Raw genomic sequence first — 21852 nt, forward strand, 5'->3', positions numbered from 1 at the left:
TTGTAGCGTCGTCACCAGTATCAGAGGATGGGAGGAAAGCGAAGGCAGAACCATCTGATAAGCAACGCGGCAGAAACAACACCATTCAGTGAGAAGCACAGATACTCCTTTGCCTGTGAGAGAGATGTGGTGTTTGGGGGAATTCTTAGAAAATCACTATCAACATGTGCCGCGTGCGGCGGGTCAGAGGTGCCGGTGAGAACAAGGAAAAAAAACAGGATGTCTAACAGCAGATAAGTCACTTCCAGATAAAACCAGATTAACAATGCACACTATCTCCAGTGCATACGCTGCCAGGACAAAGCTGTGAACGAGGCTGTGAGATCGTGAAGCTCGATTCTGCTGCTGTAGGGACCCATCCGTGGAGCAGAGCGCGGACAGGCAGCTCAGAGGACAGGGGCACACAGAGCTGCTCCCCACGCCCGCATCCACGCTCAGGAACCAACCCCGGGATGCACAGTGCAACGGAACAAAAGGAGAGACGGAGGTACCACCAAATCCATTACCACAAGAATTCCTTTGCCTTTAAATTGTCTTAGTAATGGCTGGCTCACAGGCAGAAATATTTGGCAGCAGCGAAATTAAAAGTGATAAATTTTCTCGCCAAGCTTTGATCGATAATAGAGGTCTCATCTGTTAATCAATAAGACAGTCTGCCTGTTTACTGTGCATATGTTGTTCTCTGCTGCCTTCCCTATGATGTCAAGTTTGCATTCAAAACAACTCAAGTGTGCATAAACCACATGGCTGCTTGCAAAAAAATAAATAGGAAAGTGCATTTTGGTGACATCACGGCACGGCTGCAGCCCTGCTCCCATGTGCTGGGGGACACAGGGATGTGGGGACACAGCCCCATGCCAGCTGCCCCCTCCCTTTGCCCAAGGACGGCTTTAATAACGAGCTGGGCTCTATTACCGGCATAATTAGAGAGGTCACTGCTGTTCAGGAGCTTGCTCGGGATGTTTTGTTCCTGGAGCAGTGACCCAAAAGGCCAGCAGGGCCATGCCACGGTTTCTGTGTTGGGTTGGGTGGTTGTTTTTTTTTTCTTCGTAATTTCATTTCTCCCCAGAAGCACACACTGCATGCCATACCCAGGGCTGAACAGGGGGCATGGGGCACTGTCCACATGGGGACAACAAAACCTCATCCAGCGAATGGTAAATGATGGGCACTCAGCACCCAAACCATCCTGCTGAGCCAAAGCAGGCACAGAGCATGGTGAGCATCTTGATGAAGTGCAGAGGGGCAGCTCCCAGACCAGCTGCAGGGACAGGCACTGGGAGTACAGGACTGGGGCAGCCTCCTTGGGCACCCATGGGACCCTGATCAATAGGGCAGCGCCGCCCTCCCCTCCCCATCAGTCTCCAGCACGGCTAATGTACAGCAGGCAGTTGCCAAGGCGATGCCTCTCCATCTCCACTTTGAGCTCTCCGAGACCCACTGCTGCGAAGCGCAATCCACGAGGTTACATCAACCTGATGGAGCAACAAGTTGGCCCCGTGTTGAGCAGATGAACCATGTGGGGCCAGGACCCCGTGAGCATCACCGCCACCGCAGCAGGGCCACGGTGGGGACAGCACGGAGCTGCAGCCCCCAGCATCGACGCAGTCCTCAGCTCCAACACGGCCCCCAGCTTCAACACAGTGCCATCCTATGCAGAGGGGAAGGTGGGCATGAGTGCAGGGTGCAGGAGGGGGGATGCAGGAAGGCACAGGGACTGCTGAGCAGCTCAGAGAAAAGCAAAGCACGAGGCGCCCGCCAGCAGCTGACCGGGGGGCGGGGAGGGCAGGGGGACAGCAAAATTCCTTGAGATTTTAAAATAAACAGGGTGAATGTTCTGATGAGATATGCACGCTGGGTTACATAAGGAAGTACAGAGTGTACCAAAACAGCATACCCAAAAAAAGCATAAGCTGTCAGAACAATGAGTACAGACACGGGGCATTTTACAACAGGCTATGCTGTACAGTTTTATTTACAGTACCTCTTATCAGTCAGGGAACAGCACGCTGCCTGCCAATTTCCAAAGGCCAGGACTGTGTGTTCTTTCACTCAAGTAGATGTGTACTCCAGGCAGGGAATTTTTTTTTAATCAACAAAACAAAAACTGATCTGGAGCCAGAATTCCTGCAATGTACACACACTCGGAGGAGAGGGGGGAGGAGAGAGTACGGCGATTGAATATGTAAATAGTTCAAGGTTAATTTTACTATGTGAGTCACCAGGAAAAATGTCATCCAACATCTGAGCTTATTATAACAGGGCTTAGAAAAAAACAGTTAGATGTTTATTAGAGGGAGCATGACATATTTGAAAGCAGTACATCAAGAGGCTGTGTCAGGGCTTTTTTTTTTTTTTGTTCTCCCCTCTTTTTTTTTTTCTTTACTCTTTTCTTCTTTTAAATAACACCCGTAAAAACTATTAGCCCAGTAAAATGTAAACAGAAGTTTTGGGAGGGTATTTTTAGCGAGCGGCTTCTATTGCCTACAATACATAGATATCTTCAGATGATCTTCCCAAGGGGATGGGACTTAACGTGCTGCCAAGTATCAGCTGTGTTTTGGAGCATGCCTTGTAATTGGCACACAAGCCTCCACCGAACATTTATATCTGTACGAGCAAATTTATAGCTCCTGCCTAATAAAGGTCCTCGCGGCAGCAGGCTGGCAAAAACACGCCGAGAAGCGGCTCGCTCAGCGCCCGGCACGCAGCGGGATGGGGTCAGCACGTGCTTTTTGTGCTTTTTGGCCCTTTTCTTCCTCGCTGGACAGGTTTTTCCTCCCTGCGGGGCTAAGGCTGCTCGTGCCGTGACATGGGGATGAATGATGCTTGTTTTAATGACATGGCGTGAGCGATGCGCTCGGCTTCTCGGAAATTAGATCCCAGAAATGGCCAGCTTGAACATCGCCCCCGAGCGGGATGGATGCGGTGCCTGGGGCTCCCAGCTCAGAGTTTCACCCCCAGTTGCTACCTACTGGGCAGCCATAGATGCAGCGCTGCCATTCGATCCCTTTTCCACATCTTTTTCCCCCAAAAGTCCCAGGCTGCACAGCTGCTCCAGCACTAGGATCAAGTGGCATCCCTTTGGCCATGCCGAGCCCACTGGCACCCAACCCACTGTGCCCAAGCTGCACCCAGTCACTGCACACCTGGACCCACAGACACCATCCCACTATTTTAACCCACCTAAAAGAAACAGCAGCTTCTTTCAGACTCCCCCAGGCATCTACTCTGTGAAACGTGGAAACAATTGATCAACTTTTCCCATGGAATACAGCAACCTACAAGCTTTAATGCCAGACCACACCTCCTGCAAAGCATCCTGCATCTCAACAGCTCATCCTGGCATGGGGGTACCCTGAAATGGCTCCAACCTGTAAGGAAAAGGCTCTGTGGATCTGAAAACAGAGCTTTCCTATTTTTAGTCCCTATCGGCCTTAATAATACTTCCCAACGCCCATTCAGCTTAATTACTTTATTGAGGACAAGGAGTAGGCTCTCTAGGTTTAACGCTTGTGATGTTAGGAAGTAGTAAAATGTTCTAACTGGTTAAAAATGACACTCGTCCGCTTGCCTTTGGTGTTCCCAAGACCGTAATTGCAGCACAGGCAGCAGGTCTGAAGCTGCTGGGCTGCTCCAAAGCTTTGATTTTCACCTCCTGCACCTCCTGTAATTGAGGTGTTGCGTTACAACAAGTGCAGTGGTGGTCTTTCCAGAGTTAGGATAAAAATGAATAGATGGGGACAGACAGATCCTGTCTGTGAGGGTCACAGAGGTGGCAGTGGGGACACCTTTGCAAGGTGCTTTGCTACCTCCACAAACCTGCAAACCTGCTCTCCTCCGACAGCAGATGAGCCATGCCTCATTAACCTTCCCAACTAATTTTACAATTTACTAAACCACTGTTTTCCCGCGCCCATTTAACCATCCCTGACTGTGATAAACTTTTATGGGGCTGATGGCCAGGAGAAAGCTGAAAGGAGGCTGAGGCAATAAGGAGAAGAGGTACTTAAAAATATCAATGGTAACTCATGTGCCTTGAAAAAACAGAAGGAAAAAGAATCATAGAATCATAAGATGGTTTAGAAGGGACCTTAAAGATCATGGAACCACAGAATTTAGAATGGGTTGGGTTGGAAGGGACCTTAAAGATCATGGAACCATAGAATTTAGGATGGGTTGGGTTGGAAGGGACCTTAAAGATCATGGAACCATAGAATTTAGAATGGGTTGGGTTGGAAGAGACCTTAAAGATCATGGAAACGTAGAATTTAGAATGGATTGGAAGGAACCTTAAAGAGCACAGAACCATAGAACTTAGAATAGGTTGGATTGGAGGGGCCCTTAAAGACCATAGAGCCATAGAATTGAAGAATGATTTGGGTTGGAAGGGACCTTAAGGAGCACAGAACCACAGATGGTTGGAAGGGACTTCAAAGACCATGCAGCTCCAACCTCTGACATTGACTGGTTGCCACCCAGGGCCCCAGCCATGGCAGGGAGCAGCCAGCAGGACCAGGGCCATCACGGGATGTCTGCTTATAGCCCTATGCTCTGCCCAGCCTTCCAACAGCCTCACTCAAAAAGCACAACGCAGCCAAAGGATGGGCACAAAAGGCTCAACCCACACAAACATATCGCTGCTATTTTGAGGCAGAAAACAGGAAAAGCAGTATTTGCCCGTGCTGCATCTCAAGGAGGGTCCTGAGGCAGGGCTCCATGCCAGCAGAACACCCAGACCCTGCATAACTGCAACGCCGAAGTGACAGCCCTGTGATACAGCACTGACTCCAGTCCCCGCCCTCAAGCACAAGGGATTAATAAAAATTTGGGATTATATATTATTAAAACGCTGTAATCGGCAAGAAGGTGGAGAGAGGGAAAAATATGGATTAAAAAAAGTGCCAAGTAAATTTATGCACTGTCGTCGCTTTACTACCCTAATTAATTCAGTAATTTCAAAAACAATTTTATTTATGTTCCATTTACCACATCAAAAGTGCAAAGGAAAAAAAAAAAAAAAACAACCCACAGTGATGCTAAAATAATACCTCAAGGCATCTATTTTTAATCAGTAAAAAAAAAATAAAGAAAGAAAGAAAAAAATCCGAGCCCTGGTTTCTATACAATCTCTCTTGGGCAGACCACCAACTCTAAGAGAGAGAAAACAGCCGAGCCCTCTGTGAGTGCCTTCCTGGCTGCCGAAAACAGAGCTTGTCAAAAAAAAACAAATCCATAATGGCCTGAGGCTCCTCTCCAATCTATTTTCTGCTCAGCTGGTTTTAAATGAAGTTATTATGAGTCATTAAAACACCCGCAAGCCTGTGGAAGTCAGCCAATTACAATTTTAAATTTAGCCTGTTCTCTACCCCATTCTCTTGTTTTCTTCTTTTGCTCACATAAAGCTGCTTTTTATTATTATTATTATTGTTATTATTATTATTATTATTATTATTTCCCTTTCCCCTATTTCACCCAAGTGGAATAGACAGTAAAATCTCCAGTACTTTCCATAAAAGAAATCTAAGAAGGTCCGAAAATATCAAGCTGCAAACCAGGTTTGGATTTAGAGAGACGTGAAAGGGTTTTCTTTTCATCCTTTTCTCTAAACTGCCATAAAAATGCGATAATTGAATATAAAAATAATATTAAAAAATGGAAGATGTGGGTTTTATAGAAGGTAAAGGCTTCTGAACCGAGCGTGAACCTCAGCCCCAAAGGATGAGCTCATCCTCAGTGCTATCAGGGCATTCTACACTGGCAGCTTCATGGGGAAATGGCAGACAGCAGCGCCAGGTAGCAGAGGAGGAAGGTGTAAACCCAAGCATTTCTCACGTGTTCCTTCCAGCTTGTCAGCAAAGAGCAACCAAAGGCATCCAAGTGGTGCCCTAACGGGATGCTCAATGCAACCCTTCCTCTGCAGCTGCCTTCAAGCTGCAGGGCAGTGGGTCTGCATCCCAAAGAGCAGGGCAGGAGTGATGCTCAAGGGGAAGCCTGCCAGCAGGGGATGAACCGGAGCTGGCTTCTGGGGTTTGGGCTCATTTTGGCACCCATGCTGTTGGCTTGGCCGGGTGGCAGTGGTTGCACCACGCCGGGCAGGGGGACGGGGTGAAGGCTGTCCCTTGCTGGGGACTTTGCCCACTGCTGTGCCACATCACCTGACATGGGAAGACACCCGGCAGCACCTCCCTCACACACCACCCAAAAATAAGGGGATGGGGTGGATGCACCAAAGGTGGGGAGAGCATCCACCAGCATCACCATGCCAATTTCATCTGCTGATTGGAGCGCTGCTCGGGGACACAGGGAGAATTAATGGGGAGAAGGGGATATTTTCAGGTTAAAAAAAAAATAACAATAATTTCAGCTTAGCAACAATAAAAAAGGTTATTACATAATTTCCACTTTTCCTCCACCCTTAAAGTAATGTTCTATCTGACAGCCTCCTCTCAGAGGGGAAAAAATGACAAATCCAATCCAAAATTCAACAGCCTGTGTTCTGTTCAGAAAGCACACAGTGTACTATACAGCCCATAAAACTCCAAACAGCCTCCAGACACTTCTGCAATCGTCCTCCATCAAAACACTTTGTCTTGCATACAAAAATAAGATACAGTGCTGAACGGAATACGAAATCAGCCCATTACAGTACAGGGAGGCTGCTACTTAGCAACAAGGGGGCTTTAAAGCCGCGATGCTCTACAGGAAACAAAATCTGTCAAGCCTGTTGGGCAAATGATAAACATTAGCAGTATTAAAAAACACAAAAGCCATGTAAATGGATTGCGAGCGACGCGGGGAGGGCCGGGCGCCGCGGCGATGGGGCAGGGGATGGCTCCCAGCCATGGGGAGAGGTCCCAGCCCGACCCCCCCGGGGGCTCCGGCACGGTGCCCTGCATTGAACTTCCATAACTTTCCCATCTAGCATGCACGACGAGGAACCTGGAAGGCGACGGGCTGCGCCGCGATGATCACATATATTTAGAGGTATTAATGTAGACAGATGTGCGTAAGATTTATTTGCTACAGAGAGCACTATGCTGTAATGGGTCCTGGCATCGCGCTCCGCATAATGCGGCGCAGAACACCTTAAATAACAAAGAGCAGCCAAAAAGCGGGGAGAGAGGAGAAGCGGTGACGGGTGAAAAATAAATATATTTCATCAGGTAAGGGGGGAAAAAATAAGCTGGCTCTGAATCAGCAGCCGGGTCTAGGAACGGAGCCAGAACAGGAGCTAAAAAGCAAACCATATTCTTCTGGTCTCAGATCAGACTCCCGAGGCAGAAAGGACTGGGGGGTTGGGAAGGGGAGGGGGGAGAAATGTATTTTTCATCAGCCAGTGTATAATTTATAAACAGCATTAAACAGTTTTTGTTTTCTTTCTTCCTCTCTCCTGTGTGTGCGGGTTGGCCGGCAGTCAAGCCTGCATTAATTTCTGCTGTGGGTACAGTGTGTTCTTGGATGCACATCTGCGGATGATCATAAACGCAGGAATGCTGGCAGAACATCCAGACCTGCCGGCAGGCCGCTGACATCACTCGGGGACCGAACGCGGGACGGCGGCCAGGCGGGGAGGGGGGGGCCGGGAAAAATCCCCGCTGAGCCTCCAGCGCTTCCCTTCCTGCTCCCTTCCACCGAACAATGCTGGGCACGGAGGGAGGAGCGCGGCGAGGGGCTATCGCCTCCATCTCCGATCAAACATCTTCAGCGGGAGATAACCAGCGAGGAAGGAGTTGATGTTCATCAGAGACGTGCAGCGGGCAATGAGGCTGCAGTGCCAGAGCTTGGCAGGATCAGCACCCTCAGGTGTCCCCCGTGGGACCCATGGGATCGCAGCAGGGTCGGGGCCGCATCCTGCTCCCAGCACCTCGCAGCTCCCGGCGCTGCTCCTCCATCCCCCCGTAGCCCCCGGGCAGTGCAGGTGCTGCAGGAGGGCACAGCACTGCCCGTGCGTTGCAGTAGCCTCACACATGGCCTTGCCCACATTTGTCCCCATTTGCAGTCTGGGTAGTTACAGCATCCATCTCCATCACAGCAGAGATTTCAGACCAGAAGCAAAGGCAAAGCAAGCAGCAGGGAAGGAGTAAATCCCCAAATCCCCCCACCCCTCCCTGGCAATGAGTTTTTTTCTGTCCTCCTCTTAATGCAATCTTTAAAGTTTTTGCAAACACATCCCAGTTAGGAGCAGGCAGTGATAATGCAGCCACGCCACGCATGCACCAACACTTTGCACTTCATTAAGAGTAAGCCTATATTGAAATGTAAACATTTGGCAGAGTATTTATCATGCACCTGAAAGCTGCTGAGATAAGAGTGCCAAATAATCCCCGTGTCACAGCGCGCACCACAAAACCCCCATAGGGCTGGCTTGGACATTTATAAAGATGAGAATTATTACATTTACTCATGTTGGATTCACTTATCCATCCTCCCCTCACCAGAAACCAAATGGATTTCCATGAGACACGCAGCCCCACAAGCTCAGAGCACAAGGACAACACAGATGTAAGGATGGCACTGGCCCCTTCCCACCCCCTCTCCCTGCAGGACCACCCTGCTCCCCTCTCCTTTACCCTGGGGCACAGGGTAAGGCATGGGCTTAAGTAGGAGAGTGCTCAAGAGCCATGAGAATAAAACATGCAACAGTCCATTTGGGCTCCTGCAGTTTCCTGCCTTTCTGTGCTGGAGCATTTCAGCTCAAGAAGAAGGCCATTGCTTCTTCAGACCCACTATGGGAAGAGTTTGGTCAAAAAGACAAAATAGGATCACTGAGATGACTGAGGACGTATGCAGCTCTTTGAGAACCAAAGCTCCACGGCACCTGTGATGCCCACGACCCCATGCCAGGGGATGAGGTCTGTCTGCAGCGCAGGGGCAATGGGGACGTGCTCCCTAATCTGCCCATTAGCTGCAGAGCACCTTTATCATCAAGTTTCTCCCCCAAACGCTTGCTTAGGTAAGTTTGAGATGCAAACTGCAATTAAAAATGATATTCACTGCTTCAATCTTTAAAGGGGGCACCGGTGTTTGGGGGGGTAAGGGGGGACACCCATCTCCTTTGGGGCATGCTCCCAATTCAATCATCAGCTTGTGTATAAGGCAAAGCTGACCAGGAAAACAAGCCGACCCCTCAGAGCCGAGCTCCATCCCGGCCGGGGGGAGGCGAGGGGAGAGGTGCAAAGGTCTCCTGCTTTAATAAATAACAGCGCTGGAATCCGCCGCGGCTGTTTTCGAGCGCTGGGAGAGCTCGCCCTGCCCGCTGCCCCCACCCCTCCCTAACCCTTGCCAGATTAGAGAAAAAATTAATCCTGTGCGATGACAAACTTGGCTCGGCGCGCACTGTACATACTGTACCCACACGGCTGGCAGCCGGCCAGGGACGGGACGAGAGCCAAAGCGGCGGTAACAAACACGAGCCGCGCACGCCAGCGCTGCGGGAGGGGGGGACGTCCGTGCCCTGCAGCCCCGGGGCGACCCTGAGCCCCCCCCCTCCGGCTCCTGTGCCCCATGCAGAATGGGATTTTGCTTTGTAAAGCGACCGAGCTCAGGATCTCTGCCACCAACTTGAAGCACGCTCCCCAGCATCATCCCTCTGGGAGACCCCAGTGTGCGGCGCTGCTCCCCTTGGAGCATCCCACCACATCTCTGCTAACGATCCCAGTGGCCACCTGCATTTTTTTTTTTTTAGTTTTAATTAAATAAAACCCTTAGCCGTACATGGGGCTGCATGCCCAACAGGAACATCAGGCTAAATTGACTTGCAGAAGCCTCCTCACCAGCGCAACGCTCCAGCCTTCCTATATCTATTTAATTAAAGGGCCTACATAATTTGAACCCGATAGTTAGATTCATTAGACAGAGAATACCTAATTCTGCAACAGTTTTGCTAATGAAGCCACGCCGGGTATCTGTACGTGAGGATCAGCGTGCAGTGCCCAGCACACGGGAGCAAAGACGCTGCCTGAGCCCTCTGGCAGCAGCACAGAGCACTGAGCACTGCACGGAGTTTGTTATTGCAGGCTGCTCAGCATGGAAAATATTTCCCAAATTACAGAATTGAAAACGAACTTTAAAAACAAGGTGAAAAAAAAAAAACAAAAAACAAAACAAACCCAAAACAAAACACCAAAAAGTCCCATCTCAAGGGATGGGTGCTGGACAAAACGTTTGCCATTTTTGCTGCTGCAAAGGGGATGAGGCCACCTTTGGGTGCAATGCATGCATCAGGAACTTGCAGTAAGTGGGCATTGAGCACATCCCTACCAGCACCCCAAACCCGACCCACCTGAGTGTGCCAGTAAGTGCATTCGCAGCCGCAAGCTGTCCAGAAACCGCTTCCCACACAACTCGCATCCGTACGTCTTCATACCGCTGTGCAGCTTCCTAGGGGAAAACACAGACAGGTCAGTGCTGCTGGGAGCCTGGGGAGAGGGCAGGGTGCAAGGGGAGACGGTGTTCCAAATGTGAACCCGGAGAACTTCCAAAGTATTTAATGAAATCTACACATTTTATGCAGGCGTGCAGCCAGGAGCCAGCAGAAATGGGTTCAAGTTTTAAAAAGGTCCTGATGGGAGCTTCCACGTCAGCTGTTGTCCAGAGAAGCTGTGGGCACTCCGTCCCTGCAACTGCTCAAGGCCAGGCTACCTGAAGGGGTTGCACTCAGCCCATGGCACGGGTTGGGGCCGGGGGAGCTGTAAGGTCCCTTCCAACCCAACCATTCTACGATTATACGATCTTCAAGGACCTTCCCAAGTCAACTATTCTATGGTTCTATCCCCTTTAAGGACCTTCCCACCCCACAATTCTATGGTTATATGCTCTTTAAGGACCTTCCCAACCCAGCCTATTCTACTATTCTATGGTCCTATGATCTTCAAGGCCCCTTCTAATCCAAACCATTCTACAATTCCATAGTTCCATGATCTTTAAGGGCCTTTCCAACCCAAGATACTGTGTAAGATCCTATGTTTCTCAGCACTGAATGTGGGATATGTGTTCGTATCCACCAGCCATTCCTGATGTCTACATACAGTATCTTCTGGTAAACTCCTTCCTATGTGTTGTGCCCTTTAAGACAAAGCAGTGTAACTCTAAGAGGTTGCCTGGACACATCTGTTATCAAATCTCAGTTCCTACCCAGATGCAGCCTGTTACAATCACAACACAAAAAATTAACCATCAGCCAGCCAATGGGAAATGTGCCCCTCACCACGTCTTGGTGTATAAAACAACACCTGCCTCTGCCAAATTGCACAACCAGAACTGCAACCCACAAGACCTTGTGCCCCACATTGCAAGGAGGTGCACACCATTGATAAGCTCAGGCTTTTGCAAACAAGTGCAGCTTTGCAACTGACAGAAGCATTAAAAAATACCATCCCCAAGTAACAAATGCTTCAAGCCAAGTTTGTTGGCTTTTGCCTAAGGGACACACCTCATCTAACACAAACTTTTCATACTGGTGGCAGGGAAGAGTTCGTGAGAGCAGCAGCACATGCAACATTTCAAAATCAGATTCCATAAACAGAGAAGCATTTGTGTGCGTTGGAGAAGTACCACACCAAACAGCTACACGCCAACCTCTGATCGAATCCACCATTTATCACTGCTTTGCAACAAGACAAGTATATTTTTATTGTGCTGTTGCCAACCACAAAACAGAAATGGTCTTGTATGGGTCTGGATGGTGAATATTGGACGCAGCCCAGCTCCGAGCAGTGTCCGTTGTGCACAGCTTTGTCCTCACCTCCGTTCCCAATGGTCTGGGTGTCAGGATAGCACCCACGGTCAAAGGCATTGATGAAAGAATTGGCGTGGAGTTTCTCCCCCCCTCCTTGTTTTTCGCCTGCTCAAAGAACTCAATCACTGCATTTGCACGCGGAATGAAACTCCTTTGCATTTCTCAATGCAAAATGATTGCGTCTAAATATTTGTCAACATTACAGATGCTTAATCTGTTAAGAAGACCAAAGGAAATTAAATATCTTAAAGCACCACTCTTAGAGAGAGGTTGTTTTTTTTTTTTAGTACCTAATCAGCACAATGGCATTAATTCATCTTAGAAATTAAAGAAAACCGTGTCACTAAAGAGCCCCGAGATGTGCTTCCCAAGCTTGCACCAGGAAGGAAAGCCCACGACTTGCTTCGAGACAACACAGCAGTGCAGTGCACTCTGCAAGAAAGTCACCTCCCATCGTGGCTGTCACAGATGGCTCCTTCAGGTCGCGTGCAAGGCAGCCAGCCCCACAACTGCCCAGTAATGAGGAGACCCAAGGATGCTGAACTGCAGCATTGGGAATGCTGGGCTACAGAGAGACACCCAGCACTGAGCAGAAACTCCCAAAGAAAGAGAAGGCAGTGAAAAGCTGTAGAGCAAGTTTGTTTCAACCCTCAACTTTTCTGCAGAATATAATTATTAATCAAGCTTGTCCTGAATTCACTGTGTCATAGCAAAGGATTAAGAGTCATGCACGAATTCAGGCCAAGGCAGTTTAGAATCCAAAGGATTTATCTGCCTTGCAAAAATAAATAAAACACAAGCCTCCCGACAGACTTCTACTGCCAAGAAGTCAGCTAAATAAGTGACAATCTTCTAATTTTGCATTTTTAATTATGGACATGCCTGTCACACTTCTGCGGTTCAGGCTGAGCTGAGTTCTGCACCTATAGGTTCAAACCCTTTTGCTGGGGAGAGCACAGCCAAAGTTGCAGCTCTCACCTCTCTGGGGCTAGAAAGCGTTCTCAGTGAATTAAAATAGAGTTGGTTAATTAGCTCAAGTAAAACTTTGGTGGTTTTTAAGGGAGCCTTAAGAAATGCATAGCTCTGGTTTGGATTTTTTTTTAATTCTTTTCAAGCTGTCTTGAGAACAACAAACACTTAGCTTTGAGAAATAAGTATTATATCTAACGAGACTGACTGCATCCAAGCAAGTCTTTTTCATTGAGGGCGGTGAGGCGCTGGCACAGGTTGCCCAGAGAGGCGGTGGTGCCCCGTCCCTGCAGACAGCCAAGGTCAGGCTGGACGGGGCTGTGAGCACTGCTGAGCTGTGGGTGTCCCTGTGCGCTGCAGGGAGCGGCACCAGGCGGCCCCTGAAGGTCCCCTCCAAATCAAACCACTCTCCAATTCTGTTTCAAGGATACAACGGCCATTTTCTACTGTTGCTTTTCTATGGGTGTCACTCTGTAAGTGAAGACAAACTCTTGCCAGACCTCAGTGACCACATCTCCCCCAGCCCTGTGCTGTCCCCTCAACCCCCCACCACAGTCTCTGTTCGTCCTTAAGGGCCAATGCCAGCATGGAGACACAGGCAGTGTTTTCTGCTGAGCACTGCCAGAGAGCTCCTTATCTTCAATGCACACAAAAGCAAAAACAAAACGGAAAAACAACCCAACAAATCACAAACCAACAAGAAGAGCCATCAAACTTTTTAGTTTTTAGCCAACAGAAATATTATCTTCTTTTTTTTTGGAACAAAATGTCGAGATGGGAAGAGCTGAACGTGCGCTGTGCCAAAATGCAGTGGGACCCGCTTTGGAGGCAGCCATGCTCAGAGCAGGTCTGGAGGTGAGGGGGTATGGGATGAGCAGGGTGGGACAGCAGGGATGCTCACGGGACAGGAGTGATGCTCAGAGACCCCCACAGCGTTGCTCCTCCTGCATAAAGGCACCAATGGGCACCGCATGGATCCCCACTGCGCTCTGCGCCCATCCTCACCCATCTCACCATAACACAGACAACAACGCCCAGTGCAAAACTCGACAAGCACTCATAAATTTATAAGACTTCCTTCCCACCTCTTCCAGCAAAAGCAGCAAAACAGAGAAAAACAGCGGGGCTGGGTGCCACGGCCAACAAAAGAGCCCATTAATCTCACGGGTGCCGCAGCTCCTGGAAATCTGCATCTGCCATCAAACTTGGGCGCTGATTTTTCCAGTCGTTACATAACCTGCTTATTGTTTTAAAGCGCTCAAGTTCTCGCCGAGTAATTTATTTTCAATATCTTTATCAACAAATTTCAGTGGGAACAAAAGTTTTTCATTTGGCGGCTGCTTATAGGACGATCTTATCGCTCGCAATCTTATACAGGCTCTTTCAACAAGGTCTTAAAGCGCTTTATCTGCCGGGTTCCTGGTAGCAAAATATGATTGAAATGTTCTATTTATGCTCACTGGATTAAGGAGATGTTGCAAAACTGCACAAAAAAAAACCTGGCAGATGTAAGCAAGGTATTACAGCTGCTCAGGCTGTTAAGATCTGAGGGGAAAGATCAATATGTGTTTGTGCTGTTTTACTGAAGTTGTGCCTAAAAAAGGGGGGGGGGAGGAAGTATATTGAAGTACACCACTGAGAAGCGATGCCCAAACTTAAGTACAAAAAGATAAACTCCACTTTATTATTGATGCTGAAATTTTATTCCGTGCGCTCCCAAGCATATTAACCAGGAGGATGCTCACGGGAACGAGAGCGATGACAATTGGGAAAAGCTCCTTTTCTCTTTTTTTTCCCTTTAATAGAAAAGAAGCCCAGCACCTCCGGAACACCTGCCCTCACCGGGTGATATTTCAAAGCTATTTTTCTAAGATAGTTTTCTCTTTAATTACTGTTAGGATAAATAGCGGAAGCTGCGGTTTCCAGGTGAGGAGGTGACGCTGGATGATGCAGGGGATGGATGGCAGGAGGCTGTGGGGCTGCCCCACGTGCAGCCGCGTGCCAAGGGGCAGCGGGACCCCCCCTGGGGGAGCGCAGCCGGACAAAAGCTGGGATGCAGGCAGGCCCCTCACAAGCTGCAGGCAATTAAAAAGGCCCGTAAATGCCCCGCAAAAAGCACTTCAAAGGGACAGTAATTCCAGGCTCGGCCAGTCGAGACCGCGCGGTGTAAAAATTATGAGGTTTCCCCACGGGGTGCTTTGTGTGAAAAGGATGGGGCTGGTGGCAAAGGGGACGTGGGGCAGCCTGCGTCCCCACCCCACCATGGCACCGCTACACAAAACCCATCCCCTTCCATTTCGCTTTGATACGCTTCCCTTCCCCAGCAGCCCCCCTCCGCCTCCCCAAAACACAGCCCCCCTCCCCACAGAACCCAATGCAGGGAAAGCTCTCCCCTCACCCTGCAGCCCCTTCCTCTCAGAGCGACATGCATGAATTTGGGACATTTGATTACTTTTAAGTATATATTTTTTCCCTCAAATAGACTGAATACAATGGTTAGGAAATTTGACAGAAAACTATTCTGAGCCATTTATTGCCTTAATACGCACCTTTGTCCAACAGGCAGTTTTGACAAGAGCGATAAATTCCAAATTTATGTCAACAGAGCATATGTTGAACACCTCATTTCTGAGCTAAAGCGGCATGCTGCCCCATAAATCACAGTTCTGTTTGAAATGAAAGTAGATTACAGGCCTGTGTTATTGAGCAGTTAGAGCTATAGTCATATAAATCAGAACTTTTAACTCTAGGCGATCCGTTGTGCAATTAACTAAAGGGTACTTTGTCATTTCAAGGCTTGTGCACAGACTTGGCAGGACGCACGGCTACCGGGGAAAGGCAGGGAAGAAGGGAAAAAAAAAAAGCCTCACTGGCAAGGAAAGGCTGCAGCAGCATGGAGTTTTGCTAAATACCTGTTGAATGGAGAGCAAAGCTCCAGCCCCAGCCCCATGCGCTCGCTGACATGCAGCCAGGGCTCCCAGGGTCACCTCCAAGATGGAAATAGACACACACATCCATCGGCACAAACAGCCCCGGCGCGGGGCTCTGCGGAGCGCCAGGAAACGCTGCTGGAGCCCGGCTAATAAATAAAGGCGAGGTGACACACACAGCAAGGTTAAGCGCTTGCTTCCCACTCTGCAGGGCGCACAGCCTTGCCCCGACCCGCTGTCAGCAGAGCAGCCCCAGCAGCTGCTTGTCCCCTCTGATATTTGCACGCAGAGCTTTCCGTCACATCTGACTCTCCATGGGGAAAAACAGAGTGGCACGGGGGCAAAGCCCTTCGCTTTGGGTCTCCTCGATTCTAGGGCTGCGCCCAGAGACTTCCCCAGTAAAACCCCTGGCCCAGGATTGATTGCTCCAGCAACCTTGCCAGCGTCCCTCTGCAATGAAAAGCTGCATCAGTTTCCTCCATCTCGGCCGCTGCAGAGGTCAGCTGGCAACAATAACTTCTCAGCAATAAACACTGCGCCAGGCGCACGCGCTCTGGAGGAGCAGGTTGGCTGTTGTGCCTTGTGCTGGGCAGAGAAAGTAGAAAATGAGAAAAAAACCAAGGAGATGGCAGCATGCGGTAGCTTCTCCCCATAGATGTCCCAGGGCTGAGCAAAACAGATGTGATGCTATGCATAAAGACACTGATGGGGCAGCCAGCTCACTGAAAATCACATGGACACTACGAAATCATGGAATCACAAAGGTTGGAAAAGACCTCTAAGATCACCCAGTCCAACCATCCACCAATAACATCACTAAACCGTGTCCCTCAGGGCCACATCTCCATGGCTCCTGAGCACCTCCAGGGATGGTGACCCCACCATCTCCTTGGGCAGCCTGTGCCAACGATCGCTCTTTCAGAGAAGAAGTTTTCCCTAATATCCCACCTGAGCCTCCCCTGGTGCAACTCGGTGCTGTTCCCTCTCATCTTACTGCTGCAAACACCACGGAGAGATCAGGATGCATCAGTGACATCTCAGAGACCTACTGCACTAAAAGCAAAGTAAAAATACACATTAACACAACGTTAAGAGTCTTGCACTGACTTGAAAGAGAAAAAGCACAGAAAGAAATCCACCCTTCTGCATTTCACAGATGCTCCTTATGCTTCGTCTGTGCAACAGTCAGAAATCCCAGTGCCGTGCCCAAAGCACTGAACCTCAGCACCTCATGCATTTCCCTGGTGCTCAGTGCACGTGTCCGGACTGGAGCACGGCAGCAGCATCTCACAGCCCTGTGCACGGCGCTGTGAGAGGCGGAGGAGCTGCTGCAATTGCGCGTGAGAGCTGGAAGGTTACCACCCCTGTAAGTAGCAGCACTATAAAAAGATTCAGACACTAAGTATTTCCTTTCCTATAAAATATTCATTGCCGTATGTGAGAGCCAAGCAGCAGAAACCTCAAGCATTTCTAACTTTGTACTGCAGTAATAACAGAGTTTTATAGGAACCTTCTGATTTTATTTATATCAGGCTATAAATACGTTGTTCCATCAGATGCGGAACCGTCGGCTGCTGTGTTCCCTTCCTGCTGCAAACAACGCACATAAAGCGCAAGGTGGACGGCACAGGACCGGCGTGGCTCAGCATCCCAAATGAAATCAGGTTAAATAACTCGGAAGAAAAAAAACAAACCAGCAATTCCATAACAGGTTCACTCGCATTCCTTCGTGCTCCTCGCCGAGAGCACCAGCAATATCTCCGTGGGGTGAGCTCACTTATCCTAATAACACCAATCACCTGTCAGTGCACACGCAGCTGAGCTCACAGCGTGCCAGATGTGCCTCCTGGCCCCAAATTCCCCCTTTGCTTCTCAGCACCAATCCTGCCCCACCAGCACCGTGCCCACCCCACGGCTCCATTGCATCCCTGAGAGCACTGGGCGATGGCTTTGGTGCAGGAGACCATCAGGGGATGCTTGTTTTTTTCACCTGCACCCCTCTTGCCCCAGCAAATCAATATGAAAATCAATTAATCTGCTGATATATTTTATCAGGATCCACACGGCGATGCCACATCTCATTTACAGCAGGGACCTCGTGGAGAACCAAGGTCACCAGGTGGATCGCAGGCAACAAAACCCACATTCTATATTGGCTGCAAATAGAAAAGGGAATGAAATTGGGAGCAGAGATAAGGAAGGAGGCCGGGGATGCAACGATAACCGCACAGGGAGAGCATGGTGCCAGCTTGGCTCACCAAGCTTGCCTAAATAGAAAGCAATCTGTGAAGGATGGGGGCACGCACCCATGGGCAGCAGTGATGCAGAAGTGGAGGCAGCAGCCAATGGCTGCTTACAGCTGGTGATAAGGAGAAAGCAAGTGCATGCACCTCAGATCAGAGTGTTACATCTGCAGCTCAGCTCAATGACATCCAACCGCGTGCCGGCTGGAGCCGATGGCACCGCTGCAATGCTGCCAGGGCCCTCATCTCCAAACACAGCAGATTAAAATAGCAGAAAGAGCTATTAAGGGTGTAAGGAAAGGGGGGAAGGGAGCAGAGTCCTTCCTCTTGGTTTAACAGATTTAAAAAGCAGAAAAAAAAAAAAAAAGTTGCCCTCAAACCGCCATTGCACTTCTAAATAAAACCTCATGGGCGCGGGAAATAAAGATTTTACTATTTCTAAATTAATAAAGAAGGAAATAAGGGGGTGGGCAGAGGAGAGAGCTATCAATACAGGGCACTAAAACCCAGTGCCCGTGTGATATTTGTGATGAAGAAACTCATCATTGCAGCTTCAAGAGGACGCTGACCTCATCACACCAACACGCCGACACTTCCTCTTCTGTCTCAAGAAGTTGAGAAACAGATCCCTCCTGCTTTGCCTCATCTTACATGAAAAAAAACACAACCCAACAAACCAAAAGATGCTCAAAGCGTGCTGCCTGCCTTTCTTTTTTTAAATCCTGCATGTGCTAAAGTGCTGTGGAAGGGAAGGGACTGTCCCAGCACGCTGTGCGCCCAAGACAGCACACGCAGCAGCACCTTTATCCACCCTGCTGCCTCCTGGGGACTTCCAGTCCTATGAACCCACACCAGAGGACAAAGGAAAACAGGCAACAGAGCAGAGGACTAAAGATATTTCATTTATCTCCTCGTGTGTTCTGGAATGACGCTTTGGATGTGACTCCTGCATGTCACCAAGGGCACGAAAGTCACAAGTGGTTGAAGCAGCCCTACTGCTTAACAGGGCCATGCCACCAGCAGGGACACAGTTAGTGGGCATGGTGGGGCTGGATGAGGTGTTTTCCAACCTCAATGATTGTATGATCTCCATCGTACCACTCTGACAGCACCTCAGAGCAACGCCAAAACATTAGAAAAGGCACCCAAGTCTCCATCCAACTGCTAAAGGATTTGAAATTGGAGATCAACCCCATTTTGAGCTCTGAGTACTTTTCCATGCTCGCGTTAGCTGCACTTGGCACTTGGTGATATTCACCTTGAAAATCCAATACCTCCCTGCCTGTTCTTGGGTTTTACAAACTGATGGAATAACACCAACCCCTGTGCCAAGCACTGCCACGGGGATCCATCCCCAGCCCAATCACTGCCCATGGCTGTTGCAGCAAAGCCCTGGACTGTGGGCATAAAGCAATTCCTGGGCACCAGCAGGCTGAGCGTGCGAGCACCGATGGGTTAATGCATCCTGATTCACAGAGCCCTGCTTAGAATAGCCAATGCTAATTTGGCAGTCCAAAACCATCGTCCATATTCTTCGGGCATCCAGTGACACTGATGTATTGAAAAATAAAAGAATAGTGTTTGCTTGCATGGGTTACACTGACCCTGCAGCGCTGCGCTTGGCATAACACTTGTTTTGACTCGTAAGTTGAGCAAACATGACATGGATGTCAGAGATGTCAAAGAGAGAACCAGAGGAACTTATTTTTAAAAATACAGAATTTCAACAACAACAAAAAAGCAAAGTGACCTTAAAGCTGAATACATCTGCTGCAGCAACGGAGTGATTATTCACATGTTTTGATTCCTAATTCAGAAATAATAAGTGGTTCATGGGTTCCAAGTTTAAAAATATATTCATCATCTGGTCTCCCTAGCAGCATGGATCCCATTGGAGCAGCCTGCAAGTTGTGAAGTGCTAGGTTTGTCCTTCCACTGCTTTCAACCAGGAGTGCTGGAACACGGGGACACGCTAAGCAAGGCTGTTCCAAGCAGTGCTGTGCCTTGGGACCAGGCTGCTGGGGAAGCTCTGGACTTCTGGAGACAGAGGCTGGAAGCCCAGCTTGTACGTGAAGCCTGCAAGTACTTCAGGTTTTGGCAAAGCAGCCAGGAGAGCGCAGGGCTCCTTAAATAAGAGCCCCGCAGCTCCTAATTGCCCAGATGTCCCACTTCAGAGGCAGAAGGTAATGGTTCTGGCATGACTTCAGATGCTTAGTGCCATTAATTATACACAAGAGCTTGTCCTGCTTGTGTGATGCACACAGACTGGTCCCGGGCTGCCCACAGGCACAAGGCTGACACCCCCCATCTGATGCTGAATGGACCCCGTGGGATCCATCCTGCCATGGCAGCACCATGCCAGTGCCTGGGGATGAGATGGCCCAACTCCACAGCGAGCCAGAAACAGGACGGAAAGAGAGAGTGAAGAAAACGAGAGGATGCTGAGCATGGCTGAAACAAAGGGGAGACTTCACCAAGAATGGAATGTGAGGGGCGGGCGGTGTTTTTTATAGTTCCATTCCCCATGCAGATGGTGCAGCCACCAGACCCAACCCACGGGGACACGGCTGGCAGTGTGTCAGCACCAGGGGTACCCCACTTCTCACCCCATCAGCTCACAGCAGCGCTCGTGCCCCCCTCCCCACTGCCAGCTCCTCTGGGGTCAGTCGTGCTGGATGAAATAAATCCATCACAAGCTCAGCTGCTCCGGCACGACAGGGAAACGTGCGTTTCCCAGCAGCTCGCCTCATTGCAGAGATGCTGATGTCCTCCCACCCCAAGCCACCATCCATCCCCAATGCATCCCATGTCATTGTTTTCTGCCCCCTGCTCCCCTCCCTTGGCAGCAGCCAGGCTGCAACCTTCACACATTCACTACAGACACACAGAAATTACAGGGAAGCGCGTTCTTTCAAACGCATGGCCCAGATCCTGGGGATTTTTATAAGGTAATCAAATATGCAATAGATTCAACAAACTAATTTCAAGAACACACCTGGGGTCCTCTGATAATGTCAGTTGTGTCTATACAGCGCAAGGATTAAAATTTCATAGAGTCATGATTTCATCAGTCACTAAACTACAAAGGATTAATTAACAGCAAGGGAAGAGCTCACGGGTTGAAAATACAGTCTTAAGGAAAATATCTATCTCTGCTCTCCAGATGTCAGCACATATACGAAGAAAGCACTTTGATGAAAACACTTTGTTATTATTAGGGACTCCAAAACATATTTTTTTTATTTTTTTTTTTTGCAGCTAGAAGGAAAGATGCCGAAATTTCATTCCTTCAGAAGACTCTTCAGCCACCCCCCCCCCAACCTCTCACCCAAGGTCCAGCCTCACCCCCATAGGGTCTTCTGGCAAAAATGTCTTCTGCAAATAAGCAGACCTCTCCATTTATACACAGGGGTGCTTCACAGGTGCAGGGGCCAATGCGTAACACTCAAGTCCATGGAAAACCACCCGAAGCACAGAGGCTAAACTTCTAAAACAAACACATCCACTCAGCCTCTCAGCACCCAGCACAGCAATTGCTGAAGTTTTTGCAGCAGTAGATAGCAGCAGGTTCCCTCCCTCCCCCCTTCCCTAGGAAGATGAATTAGCAAGCTGTCAGCAAAGGACAGCCAAAGCAGTTGTGTTTCTGTAAAGGGGCAGTGGAAGTGTCTTTGATTAATGAAACCTTAATACTTGGCTGTTACACAGCCTTTCTTCAGACAGTCCCAAAGAGATAGATACCTTCAGACAGACTTAAAACACAGAGACCTGCAAGGCTTCCCCAGAAAGGCTCCTCTCAGCCGCAGTTCGGTTTTGCTGGGGAATGAATTAATTTTTTCTTCCCTATCCTTTTGTGGCGTGCCTTCAAACAAGAGGAGGGAGGTGAAACCACAATTCCTGCCAGAAGGAGGGCTGGCAGCATCCCTCTGCAGAGCCCTCACTGGTCCCAGCGCTGGGCATGGGGGAGGAAACC

At 49.2% G+C, this 21852-nt stretch overlaps 1 protein-coding gene across 2 annotated transcripts in view; it reads right to left on the reverse strand.

Moving 5' to 3' along the window:
- ZBTB16 (zinc finger and BTB domain containing 16) overlaps positions 1–21852 on the reverse strand; it is a 72066-nt gene that overhangs the window by 26786 nt on the left and 23428 nt on the right. For both annotated transcript variants that reach the window (XM_042882337.1, XM_042882336.1), the window contains exon 3: positions 10286–10383. In XM_042882337.1, the coding sequence (XP_042738271.1) occupies positions 10286–10383 (98 nt within the window). The remainder of the gene's footprint in view (positions 1–10285; positions 10384–21852) is intronic.

This window comes from Lagopus leucura, unplaced genomic scaffold (assembly GCF_019238085.1).
Source record: "Lagopus leucura isolate 7727_CA_CO unplaced genomic scaffold, USGS_WTPT01 Super-Scaffold_100034, whole genome shotgun sequence".
Taxonomy (NCBI): Eukaryota; Metazoa; Chordata; class Aves; order Galliformes; family Phasianidae; genus Lagopus; species Lagopus leucura.